Source organism: Notothenia rossii (assembly GCF_949606895.1).
Source record: "Notothenia rossii genome assembly, chromosome: 1".
NCBI classification, from domain to species: domain Eukaryota; kingdom Metazoa; phylum Chordata; class Actinopteri; order Perciformes; family Nototheniidae; genus Notothenia; species Notothenia rossii.
In genome coordinates, this window is record NC_136912.1 from 25,312,998 (window position 1) to 25,330,605 (window position 17,608).

At 39.5% G+C, this 17,608-nt stretch overlaps 1 protein-coding gene across 2 annotated transcripts in view; it reads left to right on the forward strand.

Moving 5' to 3' along the window:
• Nucleotides 1–17,608, forward strand: part of prkcaa (protein kinase C, alpha, a) — a 171,262-nt gene that overhangs the window by 140,550 nt on the left and 13,104 nt on the right. For both annotated transcript variants that reach the window (XM_079652688.1, XM_079652689.1), the window contains 4 exons: nt 88–226; nt 10,127–10,207; nt 11,743–11,850; nt 16,858–16,998. In XM_079652688.1, the coding sequence (XP_079508814.1) occupies nt 88–226; nt 10,127–10,207; nt 11,743–11,850; nt 16,858–16,998 (469 nt within the window). The remainder of the gene's footprint in view (nt 1–87; nt 227–10,126; nt 10,208–11,742; nt 11,851–16,857; nt 16,999–17,608) is intronic.

Sequence of the window (17,608 nt, forward strand, 5' to 3'; positions counted from 1 at the left end):
GTTAGAAATCCTCAGTCAGTGTAAGAAACCTACTGTAACAAGTCGTCATTACCTAATGTTATTTTGAATGTCTGTGTCTTTCCTCAGAGATCTGAAGTTGGACAATGTGATGCTGGACTCTGAGGGACACATTAAAATTGCTGACTTTGGCATGTGTAAAGAGAACATGTCAGAAGGAGTGACCACACGCACCTTCTGCGGGACTCCAGACTACATTGCTCCAGAGGTAAGGCTGAACACTGAGAGATTTGTGCGAGCTGCGTGTGCACGTTTTGATCCGTGAACTCGTCTCTGTCACTGTCCGCCTGAGCTTGTGTCATCCTTGTGCTTGAGATTAAGGTTACTGCCTCAGGACAGCTACACAAAAACACACACGCGCAAGCACTCTCTCATGACTTAAGCTTCCCAGTCTGACAGACGCTCAGTGTGTCCGCTGGCAAGTCCAAATGTAACTCAAACATACATGTTGGGCTCTTTGTGTGTTTCAATAGGTTTTCCCTGCTGCAAGTTTCATCCTTTTATTAGAATGTTGCTTTGATCAGTTTTGGACTTGATCATTGAATTCAAGGCAAAATGCCCTTGACAAGATCATTTGTGATCTATTCACAAATGTTTACTTTCTGCATTGTTATTATTGGTTTAACAATCATAAAGGTAAACATCTCTAAGAGTGGAAGTGCCCCAGCCAATTAGGTGCTAAACAAAAGTGCTGCCTGTAAATCATGGGATGTGCTATGTGTCCATGATTCAATCCGGTAATGGTTATCTTTCCATTATCAGTTAGTTGCTTCTATCAAATGATGGGTTGGGTTATTGATTCTCTCTATAAAAGAATCCCTCAGACAGACCGGGAGGTTAATTTTGTCCAGTAGACGCAGGGTGGACATGCTGTGACCACTCAGAGTCAGACTGACACTAATGTGCCAGTCAGGGATGACACAGCAGGGAGCGGCTACTGTTTCCATAGCAATGTGAGCCGATGCACACATTTAATGTCCCAAACACACACACACACACACACACACACACACACACACACACACACACACACACACACACACACACACACACACACACACACACACGCGCGCGCACGTGATGTCACATGCATGACAGAATCACATGTACTTATATTTCTGCATATGTATAGTGAAACCCTCTTAAATACATATTAATCATCTAGACACACTAGTACACACTCAAAAACCCTCAAAATGGGAGTTTGACCATTTCTTCAGTGGTGACTTTTTCAGAGATAATTGAGATAAAGTGCTCCTCAATATCTCTGTACAGAAGGACCAGTTCAGTTTTCATATAAATAATGAACACTTATTTGCAGAGTTGTTTCATTGGCCCTTGGTCCATCTCTGAAAATATTGATAAAGTCACAAAAAGTCCCATGTACCTATACATTTTATTGAATCATAAAGTAACATTGAATGAAAACACTCAGGTACAAGTAACTCAAAATGGTACTTATGTACAGAACTTTGTAAGTTGACTTTGTTACTTTCCACACAGACCATATCACATAAGAAAACATTTTAAAATGACCTTAATAATAGTACCATAGTAATAATTAAATAATAAGAAATAATTAGTGGTCACTCACTGACATGCATACAATCACTGTTATTATGCTTAATGTGATCATAAGTTATGTTAAGTTGTTATTGCTTTAAAGAGGCCCTATTATGCTTTTGGGGGTCCTCCCTTTCCTGTAGTGTGTTATATAGGTTTTTGTGCAAGTAAATGGTCTGCAAAGGATAAAATCCCAAAGTTCCCTCCAGAGGGAGTTTCTCTCCCACACACACACCCCCCCTGCCAGAAACGCCTCGATTGGACTCATTTGTTTACTTCCACCGGCAAGCTAGCCAATCAGAGCAAACTGGGCTCTGGTTTAAGACAGAGGGTGAAAAGAGGTGCTGCAGCGGAGCCCCCTTTAAGTAGTGAAACAAAACGAATAAATAGGGAACTTTTTTGACTTCACTTAAAGCTTACAGTAAGATGAACATTTTATAATAACTTTTACGCCCCCAGCCACCGCTGATCAGTGGCCACCTCGTACACAATACATAATTGTGTTTTTTTCTTAGTATGCCTGGAATAGCTGTGGAATAAAACAAATATAGTTTCATACTTTTTTCACACACACCTGCCCACACGCTCATTGCTCTAGAGACACACACACACACGCACACGCACACGCACACGCACACGCACACACACGCACACAAACACAGGTGCTGAAACACAGGTTGCTCTGACCTACATAGCCAGTCATTGGAAGTTCCTGTCAGGGAGAAATGCTTTCTCTAATGTGAGTTTACACCTCAATGACTTTGACACAGAGAAGAAGAGATAGCAAAGAAGGGGGGGAGGACAGAAAAAGATCACAAAGGACATAAGGTATTAAACTGAGGGAAAGAGCAGAAGGGGACAGGAGATGTCAGAAACTGAAGAAGACAAGCAAAGGAAGCAGGGTTAGGGTTGAAATGAGAAAGCGTGGCCTAATGCCGGCACTGTGCAGCATCTAAAGATGTTCAGCAGTCTGACTCGGGCCATTTCCCTCTTCGCCCTGGTTCATCCCTTCTGCAGTGTGGCATGAGAAGGCATCGGTGTCCACTTCGCTGCTCGCTTGCTCTTTTTGGGCTGGAAAAATGGTGTTTGTAGTGTCAAGATGATAATGTACAACTGAAGTCATTAAGGAACAGCCACTTTTTGGAGCTTATTATAATGTAGCATGGTTGGTGTTGCTGCTCAAAGTGTTGATGTGTTAAAATGCAGGAGGAGAAACAGATGAGAAGTTCCAGTACAGCTTCAAAAACTTTAAGGAGGAAGGACAAAGTCTGAAAACTCAATGTAATGTTATACAACCAGCATTAATATGGAGTCTTTTGTTTGGGATATTAATATTCTCTCTAAATATGTACATTTACTTTAATGAAAGGATGTTATTCATTTTGAAAAATAGTTCAAGTTCAGCACAGGCGCATAACTTTGAATGGTATACCAATCTATGTATAATTTATAATTGATATGGTTCAGCTTGAGGGGTCTTTGACGGGCACGATTAATTGAATAATGATTGTGGCTGATCCTGAAAGGTTTGAGGGTTAGAAAAAGCAAACCATTAGTCACAACAGAGTTCTTGTTAGGGAACTTGTACTTTCAATAGCAGCTCCGATTTTAACTTCCTCAGACCAGGATTTCCAGATCAGCTAAATCACTTCAGCTGTGATTAGAAAAAGGACTCGGATGTGTTAAAAGGTCGGGGGAGAAGGAGGGGGAAAAGTGAAAGTGTGAAGGAAACTGCAAATGAGATAGAAATGCAGAGAACCAGCATGAACATGCGAGCTTCCTGCAAACAAGTTGGCAGCTTTACAAAAAGTTCACTTGTTTGACGGATTATTAAAATATCCAGTTATTAGAGATATTACCTTTAATATTCTTCACATCCTTTGGTTGTATGGTTTCCTTTCCTCATAAACCCTTTTTGGCTCAGGACTACAAAACAATTTTTTTCCGCTGCTGACATTTGTGTATACATCATGTGCATGCCACCACAATACGTTATCCCCTTTAGTTTTTTGAATAATATCCTTAGCTCATCACATTATGCAACTGAAAATAGATTTATGACGCATTCAGACAAATATTTTACAGTGTCAGCTATAATATATCATATGCTGATGTTGTTCAGTTGAGGTGTTAAATTATAAAAATAGGTGCTCGTTTTTTTTTAGAAGAAATGCAGCAGAATGTCTATAAACTGCAGTCTGATTATCATTAATATGGTGTCATGTTGGGTTTTGAATACAAATATGATTCTACATTAAGTAAACCTAAGTGAAGTATTTTTTTTAACAACAGAAATCAGTATTTAGAAATGTTTGTTATGAAGTGCAGGGAAAAAATACATTACTGTATATTATTGAATGAAGAAATGAAAGCAACCACAACAGGCACATGCACTGGTGGTGACAAAAACAGCGTATTAAAGCGTGGCCTGCTGCACACTGAATCTGCTCCACAGCACACACACTCCTCACAGGGATCTGATGAGAACAAGGAGGCTGATAATCACGCTGTGTGTGTGTGTGTGTGTGTGTGTGTGTGTGTGTGTGTGTGTGTGTGTGTGTGTGTGTGTGTGTGTGTGTGTGTGTGTGTGTGTGTGTGTGTGTGTGTGTGTGTGTGTGTGTGTGTGTGTGTGTGTGTGTGTGTGTGTGTGTGTGTGTGTGTGTGTGTGTGTGTGTGTGTGTGTGTGTGTGTGTGTGTGTGTGTGTGTGTGTGTGTGTGTGTGTGTGTGTGTGTGTGTGTGTGTGTGGGGCAAGTGCACTTGAATAGCTAGCAGTCTGATCCACAACTGTCATGTAGCATCAGGCCTAATGTGAGAGATATGTCTGCAGCGATGCCCATGTACACGCACAAAATCACACGTTCACAAACTGTTCAATCTCAGGCACACATGCACACAGATACTCAGGAAAGCACGTTAAATATGTTTTGACTCAGCTAGATGTTAAAGAACAAATACATGGATTTCTATAAATAGAAATGATTAATCAGAATATATGAATGTTATGCTATACACACTAAACACACACACAGATCTACTGCACTGAATCATAGAAGCTCTTCTTACCAGAGGCTTTCATACAATAAAATACAAATACAACAGGATGAGAACAGGGAATGTCAGGACCCTTTCCATCACTATCATCCTGGCAGGAGAGAGCCCTTTATGTATTTATCAGCCTCATGCAAACAGAAAAAACAAATAAACATCTTTGTACATAATATATAAATAGAATACTAACAATCTAGACTCAACACAGTGGTTCAGAGCACGAAGGTCACAATGCCTGAAACCTTAAATGCCGCTGGTGTCGTGACACACAAGCAACGGGTGGCAATGGCAGCAAATCACATGGAAGTCACATTAGCTCAGCCCTGTGCACGACGGCCTGCAAAGGATCTAAACAGTCGCTTTCTGCTGAACTTTAATCGTCCTTTCTTTGACATTTTCTTTTGCTTCACTCCCATGTCAAAGATGTTTAGCAGGTAATGTTTAATGTCCCTCTCAATCGTAGCTTAAAGCGGAAGCAATTAGCACTTAACAGCTGAGGCTGATGGGAATGTCATTAATTTGAGTAGTATTGCATTATATTTCGGTAATTTATGAAATGGAAAGCGTCTTTAAAAATGTTAATGCCGTATGCTTCTTCCTCTGGTACTTTCTTCCATTTCTTTCTCTACTTCTGACTCTCTTCCTCTCTGTTTTCATTCCCATGACACAAACCAATATGAGGCTACAGGTCTGCTTGCTACATTGACCTGAGGTGTTTGCAATGTTTAACCCTTTCTTAGAGGCATAGCGTAACAAATATGCCACATTAGGTTTTAGAGTATTAAACAATCTGATTCTCCACAATAAATAAATAGGATAGCTTTTATTTTTTTGTTTAGAGGTGAGAGTAGAGACCCAACATATATGTGTTTCCCACTAAGGCTGTCTGCTTTCAGTTTATAAGGATAAGCAGTCATCCTAGTTTCTCACACACATTGAAGTTGTTTAACAGTGTTAGTTCAACATGTGAAAATCTATCTTCAGAGAGCGTAGCTGAATTCATTGGCAGCCATCGGGTTAGGTTGAAGGTCGACATGATTCCTTCAGGAAGCAGGTTTTAAACAGGCAAGCGAGGGACTTCATCCAGAGGCTTCCCCTCACCATGGAGCCTATGACCCGGGAGCAAATTAACAACATCATGGCTAGATAAAGGAAGGGGGCTTTTCCAGTCTCCATCTTCCTGCCTCCTAGCCAAATGCAATCGAAGAATGTCAGTTTAACATTGGGCTGTCACTATGGCTTATTGTCTCATTCTTATTCTGTTTCATGTAATTGTGATGTGTATAAGTAGTAGCTTGTGCAAATTCACTGATGGAGCTCGTGGAATAGAGAAGCTATATGTATAGCAGTATAGCATAACTTTCATGTTTCGTCAGGATCAAGAAAAGCAGTATAGATATAATGCCTTACTGTCTCTCTAAACATAATTTGTTGATTCTAAGTGTGATGACCTTTTTTGAGTTCATGATACAACTCTCACTGAATTTACTTTCTTTTTTTAGATTCAGCGGAGATAATCTTTAATGTTACAGTAGAAGGAACATTCATTATTTAAGATCATTTGCATTATACATCTTTGCAAACTCACAATTCACATATTGGATGTGAATTGTGAGTCTTTGTGATACTTTTGTAAATGTTCCACTGAGGTTCTTTGTGTCTCTGCGTGGACATCAGCAGTGTTCAGTCTGCCTTCTATATCTGAAAGACAAAAATGTAGTTGCACAAAATAGTTACCTGAAAAAGACGTCTCACATTATTTTCTGGAAAAAAATAAAACATAGTCAATCCATCTGTAAATCAATATATAATGTAGTTAATGTACCTCGATCAGCAGCCTGCAGAGCCTCCACTCCGGCATCTGTGTCTTCAAGCTCATTTCCGAGTGCTGTCAGTCTGCCATTCAACTCTATTTGATCAAAATGAGGAGCTAAATATTGAATGACTTCAACTATTTAGCCGACCATAAATCTTTGGGTAGGATAGAATGAGCTGAGATGAGGAAATCTACTTTGCCGGTCATAAATAATGTATTTGTTTGTTGTATACCTTCACTTTCTTTCTGCAGTTCTCTCACTTGTTTGCTTTGGCCCTCCAAGTCACTGGCCTCCAGTCTGGCCTCCATTACTGCTCAGTGAGGATGGAATACAAATGATCAGAGAGAACATATCAAGCAATTCCTAGTCTAATATACATATAGAGAATGCAGGAGTCAACGTTATTCTTTATATTTCAAAAAAGCAAAATATCAACCTGCTTCTTCATTCTATAAAGTGCCCCTATTTGTGTTATAAATATTTAAAAACGGAATTCATTTTTGAATTTGTGGATAAGGTTACCTTACCTGTGTACTGCCGCACAACTTCCTGCACCTGCTTCCTCTGCTCCTCTCGCTGCATCTCACTGACTCTCAGCCGGCTCTCGTGGTCTTTGTTCATAGAATTGAAAGAATGCAATAGGTAGTGATTGTAACCTTCCAAAAAAACATTTAAATGTCAACAACATACAACAGCTTTGATTGAATTGAATAGTTGTTTTGAAACTGTAAACACAAACACGTTGATATCATCAAGCGCATAATGTAATGGTGCTCTTATTTTCAAGCATGTGTAATGCCTGTCACCGATTGTCCATTCTATACAGTACATCACACACATTTTGTATTACAGTATAATGAGTGATTGTGTAATATTTCGAAGCCATAAATGAGCACAACAGATATTACACTGATAAGTCCAGTACTATGCAAGGTTATCTGCAGACAGACAAACAGGCAGGCGCACACAACCAAACACATGATCTCCCCATACAGTAGGCCTGGCAGTGATTATAATACTATTTGTCCATCAATGCTCCCACCTCCGACACATACCCTGTACTTTTTGCAGCTGCACCACTTTCTCTCTGGTGTGGCAGCTCACTTCTCTGTTCCTCCAACGCAGCATTCATCTCACTGAGCAAAGTGAAGATATCTGCTTCAGCGGTCTCATCCCGAGTGTTTGTGATAGCAGTGAACCTCTGTCCCAGGATGTTTGCCTCAGACAGGCGGTAGCCAAGCAGAACCAGTAAAACAACCCTCATCTCTGTGGACTGTAGGGCTGCCACACCTCTGGGGCTTTTGAGTTAGGTGGCCGTGTGAAAAGTGATGTAAGCTCTGTATGTTTACGTGAAGTTGACCATCTGAAGTTCATGAAACATGTCAGCTAGCCAGGGTTAAGGACATAGGTGTTTTGATAAAAGGCCTTGAAGGACATTAATAATAACGGCCCTATATATATATATATATATATATATATATATATATATATATATATATATATGTGTGTGTAGTGATCCGTTACTGTCTTTAAAAGAAACATCAGAAATACCTTCATTTATATTACAGTCCATATTAGATGTTAGGTTTGTTTACCAAAATGAAGACCTGAATTGTTAGTGTTTAACAAAGAGAAAACATTGTTACATGATAGACATTAAGATGCACATTTCCACGAACTTAGTTTTAATTGAAGGCAACGTAAATTAATATAATTTTACAGGACCGTTTCTGTATTATTAACTCCGCCAAGTGGGTCAAATATTTGGTTTGTTTGACTCTTTATCAGCAGGATTACAGTATGAAAGAAAATACAAGCCAAATGTTTGTTTTAAACTTGGGGGAAGGATCCATTATCGGAGTGGATATGAATTACGTTGGCGGATAAACAGACAGTTTTTCATTTTTCACAACTATTTTTTGCGATGTAGGGCATGGCCTATCTTTCAATATCAACGGTAATCTATGCTATACTGTATGCATTCTTCCTGCTTCTATTCTGTAACTCTCACAGTTAAAGTGACATTCAAAGACATATTGGTGTATTTGAATGCAAGTTTGTGTTCATGCATGCTTTTATGTATGAGGCTAAACACGTGGACGTAAACCGTGTCCATCTGACTCCCACTGAAACTAAGGACAGTGTCATGGCAGTGAGCAAGGGCATAGTTGGAGGTGTGTTTGTCCACCGGTGTGTGTTTTTGTGTATCCCGTGGGGAAAGGCAGAGGTCAGGTGCCAAGCAGCAAAGGTTAAAGAGATACAGGACGGATCTGCTTCCACACACTTTTGCACATATGTGTTAGCTTCATGTCTGCATGTGAATCTTTGTTGATTCATGTAGAGTGTGTTGTTAATAATTGTGCACGTGTGTGTGCTTCTATGCTGGAGGAGTGTCCCAGGGTAGCGTGTGTTCAGCAGAGATCAGATGTTCATACAAAAGCCAGAGAGCATATAGGACACTAGTGCTGTAACACATCTAAAATCGCTGTCTGTGGGTCACCACATTGACCTTAACATCTCTTACTGCATGTGTTTATGGATGCACATAAATGTGTGGTTTTAAAATATGTGCTGTGTGTAACCCTGAATGTACGAAGCTGCAGCAGCTGTAGTTAAATGGCATAAGAGTCTCATGAGATGGTTGGGTGTGAGGTGTTAATACAGTGTGTTTGTGTTTTCAGAGTTGTGGGAATAGGGATCAAAGCGGGTGAAAGCATTAACTTTGAACAATGTCAGAGGCACCCTCAGGAAATCCTTTTGTCACCAGAGAAAATTTGACAGTTGAGAGGCCTGTTTAATAGGATATCCAGATTAGATTATTATGCTGGTGTGTTACAAAAACATTTACATCAAATTAAAACTGAGATTACAATTTATATGTATGGGAACGTAGTTCTGTAGGAGGCAGGATTTCAAATTCAAACCTTTTCCATGTTCTTGATCACTCAAAAAAAATGAAGTGATGAAGTAAAAATCACCAGGTCCAGTGTTGACAGTATTTACAATATGTGGACAAGACGACTTCACAACAAAACAAATGTGATTGTTAAACCGTTGAGCTTTTTTTTTGTGCAAACAAGTGTGAACTATTTTTTTTTTAAGCTACATCATCATCATCATCATCATCATCATCATCATCATCATTTCAAAAATGTTGTCATATTCTATGAAATTATAATGCAGTGACAAATTCTTGTTGCAGGTGATTTTAAAATGAATGCAATTCAGGTCTCATCCAGCATTATTTGCAAAACCTTGTTTTATACATATTTTCTGTCTGGGTCCAATCCCTGTATGAAGAGCTGTGAACTGAGTTTATAATGAAACAGGATTTTCAGGTCTGTTTTCAAACTTTATACGAATGTGTCTTCAGCATTTTAAGGCACTTTTGAATCTTCCTGTGTAGAGTAAAGCATCTTTCAAATGTAAATTACATTGTTGGATAACAAACGAATCACAGTCTGCAGCCTGGCTGTCACACTCAGATTCGGTATGAAGAAAGAAAATATGGAGGACAGGTCATGTTCTGTACATTTTAAATATGCATCAAGGCAGCATATTTTTCTACTCTCTACCTCTAAGCTAGATTAGTGTAACCAAAGAAGAATTAAAGTATTTTTGACATGATTGACTAAAGCTTTTCGATTATTCTGAATTTGTTCTCTTCCTTCTTCCACAGATCATTGCATATCAGCCATATGGACGCTCTGTAGACTGGTGGGCTTATGGAGTCCTGCTCTACGAAATGCTGGCAGGACAGGTGAGGGCCACACACACACACACACACACACACACACACACACACACACACACACACACACACACACACACACACACACACACACACACACACACACACACACACACACACACACACACACACACACACACACACACACACACACTCACTCCAAATGGTACTTTTTATGTCATTAAACACAAGTTTGCTCACAGACTGCTCACACCCACAACATTCCCACTTTGAATTTTCCCAAGAAGAAAGTCCTGCATTTACTCAGGTGGTGCCTCCTAAGACTTTCCCAGCAGCCCTAATAATAAAGAGTGACGTACACTACGTACACACAAACCCCCCATCTCCCCGCCAATCATAGGGCATATTAAATTCAGTGAACATTGGATATTACCTATGCTGCCCTCTTTTAGTGAAGTCAGACACTAATTTGTCTATGATTGTGCATGTGTGCACAAAAAAACCCGCAATTAAATCTTGAAACCTTTTGAAGTTACTGCTAACCTGTTCAGGTGCTGCTACGTTTTTTCGCAGGGATTTTCTGTTTATGATGACTATGTGTTGTCTGAGATGTTTTAACATGAACTTACAACCACATTTAAGTGGTAATTATCGTTGAATCTCAGACCATGTTGAAGATAAAAAGACTAATCACAACTTTGTGAAATGTGCAGCTATAGAGTAGCTTAAAATGTATCATCCATCTTTACAATATTAATTTAAATTGCCTCAGGATAGTCTTTACACCATTTCAAAATCTCACCAAATCAGATGGGTTTGAATTCTTTATTGTCAGATTTTCAATTAAATATGTTTCCAAGACTCAACACTAAATGATTTAATAAAACATGTATTACTTATTTACATATTTTTGAAGTGACTCCCCTTCATTAAAGCCAACATCGTGTAAGTGCAAGTACATGCAATAACATGAACATGGGTATGTTTTTTCCCTCCCAAATGAACTCCATAGCAAAATGCTAAACTTATTGAGACGTTTCCTTCCTCTGTCTTTCCCTGCCTTGCGTGAAATCAGCTAAAGAGGGCATGACACAAACAGGCTATCTCTGCCTAAAGGGGCCAGTGAAGTGGAAATGACAAATAATGTGGTTTTATGGAATGTCAAAACACCCACATTATGGTTACTGATGATAACCACCCAGTGAGCACGAGAAAAAGCTGGGTCATCCACTCCATCTGCCCTGCAAGGTCTTCCTGTGAAACCTGCTCACATGAACCACGTATTTGTTATTTTATATCTGTCCTTTTCCTCTTTCTTTGGTCTCCACTATTCTTCCTCTTGGCATCCTGTTTAGTTCATTTAGAATCCTGCCTCACATTCATTAGGGAAAACCTTTTTCATAACATTTTCAAACAGAGGGCATGAATGACATTAAACAAATATTGGTGCCATTGTTCATGATGACACGTCATTTTTGTCAGTGAAACGGCCGTCAAGTAAACAACAATAACTTAATCATCTGTTATGTGACAATGGATGAAACATCAACAACACTCTCAAAATGATCTCCTCTTTCCAACAGCCTCCGTTTGATGGCGAGGATGAAGATGAGTTGTTCCAGTCCATTATGGAGCACAACGTGTCCTACCCCAAGTCTATGTCCAAAGAAGCTGTCTCCATCTGCAAAGGAGTGAGTAAACATTCTTTGCTATCAATAAAAACATGTTCTGCTGCTAAAAAAACGTTTTTGTAGATAACTTGATGATAGGTAAGTGTATTGGGTATTTATATAATGTTTACATTGTACAATGTCAGTGTTGCAGAGTTTTTCTGATAGTTTATCTCGGGATCAAGGTTAATCTAGGGAGAAACACTGACAGGCATTGTCACCGTCTGCTGCAAGACTTTTCTCAGACTTTAGGAAGTGTAACTCTATTTGCTCTAAGAATGACGTGTTGGCTTTTTTAAATACTGTCTCGGAAGTCATCTTCAAGTTGTCTACCCTTTTCCCGCTCAGCTCTCGTGTCTGTGACGTTTGCATTATTAAAGCTTTGAAGGGAAATATATCAGGTCCTCCAACATACTTCTCAAAGGCATCTGTAAAGTAGTTCAGTGATTTTAGTTTCTTAAAGGTTTTTGAAAATCATTTTTAGCTGTTTTACAGAGCTTGTTTTAGTAAAGGTTTAATTCTAAACATAAACTATTTTAGTGGCTACTTAAGAACATACTGTTCAATAACACTAAAGGATATTGAGAGCATTTAGCATTTGGAAATATACATTTGCTTGATCAAGATAAAAAATATATATTTGAGAACTTGTTGTCACTTTCCCACAATCTTTCACACTTTGTATCTACTAAAGAAAGAAACACTGGTACATTAGTGCATGGTCATGGTATGGGGAGCTGATGCAGATTAAATATGGATGAATCTTGCCATAACAGTCACTGATGACATGAGGTTCACCTGAGGACTATTTGATCAATAAAAACTGCGAGTCACTTAGAAATATTGTTCATGTCGGTAGAAGCAGACAGTTCCTGACAGCAGTGAAGAGGAAAAGAAACCCTCTTTAATGGTCTCACATGCAGAGCACACAGCACACGCAGTGAAATGTGTTCTCTGCTTTTAACCCATCCAAGTACCAGGAGTCTAGTACTAGGAGCAGTGGGCAGCTATTGTACAGGACCCAGGGAGTGGGGTGTTGTCCGGTGCCTTGCTCAAGGGCACCACGGCAGGGCCCAGGAGGTGAACTGAGACCTCTCCAAGTAGAAATCCAAACTCCATATTTTATGTCTGTTCGGGGACTTCAACCGGTGACTGACTGAGCCACTGCTTGTAGTCCTTAAAGATACAGCGAGACTGTTCGTAACAGAGGCGGCGACATAAGGATGTGTTAATATACCTTTCTTCCTCTTAAATTCCAAAAGTAAGCTCAAGGGTTGCAGAAAAGCACATTTAATTTAAGTGGTTAATTTAAGTCTTTATTTTTGTCCAGAAGCGGGGCAAATTCACTGAGCAGTGCAATAACACGCTTTGTCTCCTTGTCCTTTCCCCAACTCCACTTGTTTTTTTACTGTACCCCTCTTCCCTTTTCCATCCTTGTCTTAACACCGCGTGTGGGTGTGCGTGTGCTAGAATGTGTGCAGCACTTACTCTCAATGGATACATAGTGCTTGGAAGCAGCCTTACACACAAGAGAGAGGGTAAATGTGCTGGAAGAAGAAAAAAGAGACAGAGTGGTTTGAGGGAAATAAAGAGAGGGAACGAGAATAACCAATTTTGACAGAAAACTGATGTTCATACGGCAATGTATAATAAGACCTTTGGAAGACATAAGTATCTCAGTGAAAAGGACATAAACAATGCAGTATATCTCTGTATGCAAACATACATATGCTGGTGGAGTGCGATTATACATATAGGTTCTATTTTAAGTAAGCCTGGGTAAACTTTACAGTTAATTACATTTAAAATAGGTCACAGATGGAGATACACATTTATCTCAGTAATGGGATGCCATCTAAAGAGGGTAGCCCATAAGAATGCTGTTGTAGTTCATTATGATTACGGAAAGAGAATCAGAGTGAGACAGATATGAATTAATATTGAGGGTAATATGTGACATAAAAGTCAGTGAAGCAAATATTTTAGTAACTTGCTTGAATAAATCTCTGGAGATCGTGTGTATTGTCAACACAGAAGTTTGGATATAAAAACTAAAGTGTGGTTTATCTTTATTCAGACGTTTTTCTCGGTAGATCCCCTGGCTCTCTCCAACCACAGCAAATTAATTGGGCTCTAAAGATGTGTGTTTTAAAAGCCTTGATGTACTGATCACACTGATGTACATAGCCACAATCTCTGCTGACTTAGACACCCCATCTGCTTTCTCTTTTACTTATTTTTCTCCTTGTCGTATCTTGTGGTTTGATGTTCTCAGCAGAAGCAGCAGGGTAACTTTATAGCTAGCTACACTTAGTGAACACGTGCAACCTCTGTTGACAGTTTATGGCACGGCTAAGCAATTCATGTTTGACTGCTAACAGTTTGCAGACAGAATGATGAAATGCTATGCGTGAAATGTCAACACCACATCTTCTATTTTTCAGTAGAAAATCATCAATCACATATTAACTGCTCAAGTTAAAAATAATCGGAGTGTTTTATTGACATGGTGTCAGCCCAGCAGTCAGTTGGATCAAGGACATTGCAATGTGTAACGGGACTCATTGTAATGGTGATAGAGTCTTGTGTTTGCAGCAGGATGAGTGACATTCGTGTGGACAGACAGAAATCTGCAAAAGTCATTTTCTTCCTCGTCAACAGCTGTCTGATGTGCTCTGCCGGCTGGATGCACTCTGCTAGTTCAGATGGCCCAGCCCACGGCCTGTATGGGGAAGGGGCTTACTGCAGGAAACTGCCCTGCAAAATCCTGCAAGTAGATACAGTATTTAACACTTAAAAAAGATTGTTTTTAGCATGTCACTTAAAATTGTCATGTCTTTTAAACTATATTTTTCTTCAAAAGGTTAAACAATCCGAGATCTGGCAGTGCAGTGGTATTTCCTTAATGTGTCTGTACATGCACCTCAGTTCTTATGCACATTCTTCATACAGTACCAACACATCTAAAGCAATGCTGGGCTGTTTAACAATCTGTTCAATTATATGAAATGCAACTTGTTAAAGTGGACATGTTTTGATTTCGATAGTGGGATCCGATAGACAGGATAAACACAACATTTAAAACATCACTAATGTGCAATGTAATACGAAGCTTTACCTGCATATTCAATGTGTTCTTCCGTATTGAAACAGCAGAACGGCACCTTTTAGGGGAAAGAAAGAGAGGGATGAATGCGTGTGTATTTTATAGGAGTTTCTTTCCACCATTTGTTTTGTCTGTGCATTGGACACAGTTATTAAAAAAGAAAGGACATTTTGAAAGTAAAAACAACTTCCAAGTAACTCAATAAAAGCCAAGAGCTGCATAAAACAGTGCTGATGGCTATGCAGCTCTGGAGTGTGTTCTGCAGTATACGTAACCATAACCTAGCAACACATTTTAATTTAGATTCTTGTCAAACAAACTAGTGTAAGACAAAAGGATTGTGTCAGAGGTATAAGATAGCTCAAGGATGAGTGATTATCATGTCATATCATTCAGGATAACTGCCAAGGTGACTGAGCTACTGTACACAGGAAAGTGTGCATCACAGATTAGGGCTTTAACTGGCGGTGCTTCTGTGTATATATACATGCATGCTTTTGAAAAAACCTGCATTGCATTTACATGGTAATGGAAGCCAGCCTATATGAGCATTAAACCGGCTCAGGCAAACTAAGCACCATTTATTTTTCCTGAATCCAGTGCATGAATTCATCATTTTGTCCTTGGAATTTCAATGCTGAAACCCACCAGTCTCTCTGTCCATCTCTACACAGTTATTTCCCTTCCTAAACAATACCAGCAGGAAAAACTAACTGCATTAAGGTGGATAGCTAATGTTCAACATGTGATATTCCATATTGTATACTGTATACAAAAAAACTGCAGAACACCATCCATTACGAGTAGTGATTTCTTGAATTCCTTTAAAATATGCTTGTTTCCATCTCCAGACCTAGTTGTGTTGTGTTCTGTGAAGCTGACAATTGAGCGGCCCGACCAAGTAAGGAGACAGAGGCAGAACGTCCAAAAATATAACCTGGTGTGGGCATTTATTACCTCATAAACATACGACACAATGATTCACAGCCTCAATCCTGCCAAACATGTGCACACCGTCACCAACCACAGGGATCTCACACACACTTCCAGCCCCAAAACAGAAAGGGCAACAGAGCCTAAATACACACACAGACACACTAATCAGCAATTAGACACAGGTGGGGGGGGGGGAGGAAACAACACAGGGCACCAAGTGCACACAATCAACAGCAACAGACATGGGGGAAGGGGAACACTTTTCAACATAAAACCAGCAAACAGAGACAGACAAACTAAAACACATACAGATGCACACACTACATACATTTTGCTACCAACAAAGCTACACAATTCGTAACGGAGGCCGAGATCTGTGGCCCCAAAGATCACCTCTGTTAAATGTTCAGGACATTATTTGGATAGTTATGTTTGAGTAATACCAGAAGGCGCCTAGAAAGGGACGTTCATCGTTCATTATGTTCCATGCGAGTATTTTCTTTTATTATTATTAACTTTGTTTGCTTTTTAGCAAAGAGCAAAGAGTGTCCTCATGTTATCTGCTGTGCGATTTGGAAGTGGTTCTCTAAAGGCAGAACAAGCAGAGAGAAGGCAGAAGGCTCATCTGTTTAGCTGTTGTTTACTGACCTAGAAAAGAGGTGAAATCCCATTACAAAGCACATCAGTAAAAGAACAAAATAGTGGAAGGGAACAGGTGAGGGTTTTCCTGATGCAATTACACTGACCACTGTGCGAGAGAGACATTAAAATGCTGATTTCATTGTTTATCTGGGAAATGAAATGCTGCTTATTGTATTATTTGCTGAAAGGGATATTTACATAAACACTGATGAATAAAATGAAACGTTTTTCCTTTGAACTTGTGGGAACTAATGTGAATAATGCTTTCCACATCGTTAGAGGGGTCACCACTGTGATTGTCTTTGTTCTAACCTCATGTCCTTTCTGTTCCTTACTATGAGCAGCTGATGACCAAGCACCCATCCAAGCGTTTGGGCTGCAGCACTGAAGGAGAGAGAGATATCAGAGAGCACGCCTTCTTCCGTCGCATCGACTGGGAGCGCCTGGAGAACAGGGAGATTCAGCCGCCCTTCAAGCCAAAATCGGTAAGTGCTATGGTACATTCACTTTTACACCGGGCAATAGGGTTTCATTAATACTGAATAATCAAATGAAGTATTACACCGCTTGGTGTGATTACTGTTATAGATGTCATGATGAGTGGCAGGCCACATTTCCCATTACACGTGTCTGTCTTTCACCAGAGGAATTTTGCTATCTTGAGCCTTTTTTCCTTTGGATGCATGTTGCAAATTGTGAAATGTCAGCAAAAATGACTTTCTTTGAGACACACTATTTTCTTTGTCTACACCTTTTCAGTATTTTTGCAACTTTCCATTCATCACAGAATATCACTAACTGGGTTTTTCCACCTGTTTTTCATGCCCATTTTATAACTTTCAAATGGAAAAACAGGACGTTTTGGCGAAAACATTTGAAATTTCACAAAGACTCAAGTCGTTTCACAAGTTTTACACTCGGCTGCAAAAGTTTGACTTCTCTTATTTTTAACAGAATGTTAAATGTTAGACAGATCTTATATGGCAACAAAAACATTTTCATAAATGGAAGAAATAATCAAAATAAATTTGAATGCATCAACACGACACAGATAAAAAGAGAAGTTAACAAATCCAACTTTATGAACAGCATGAA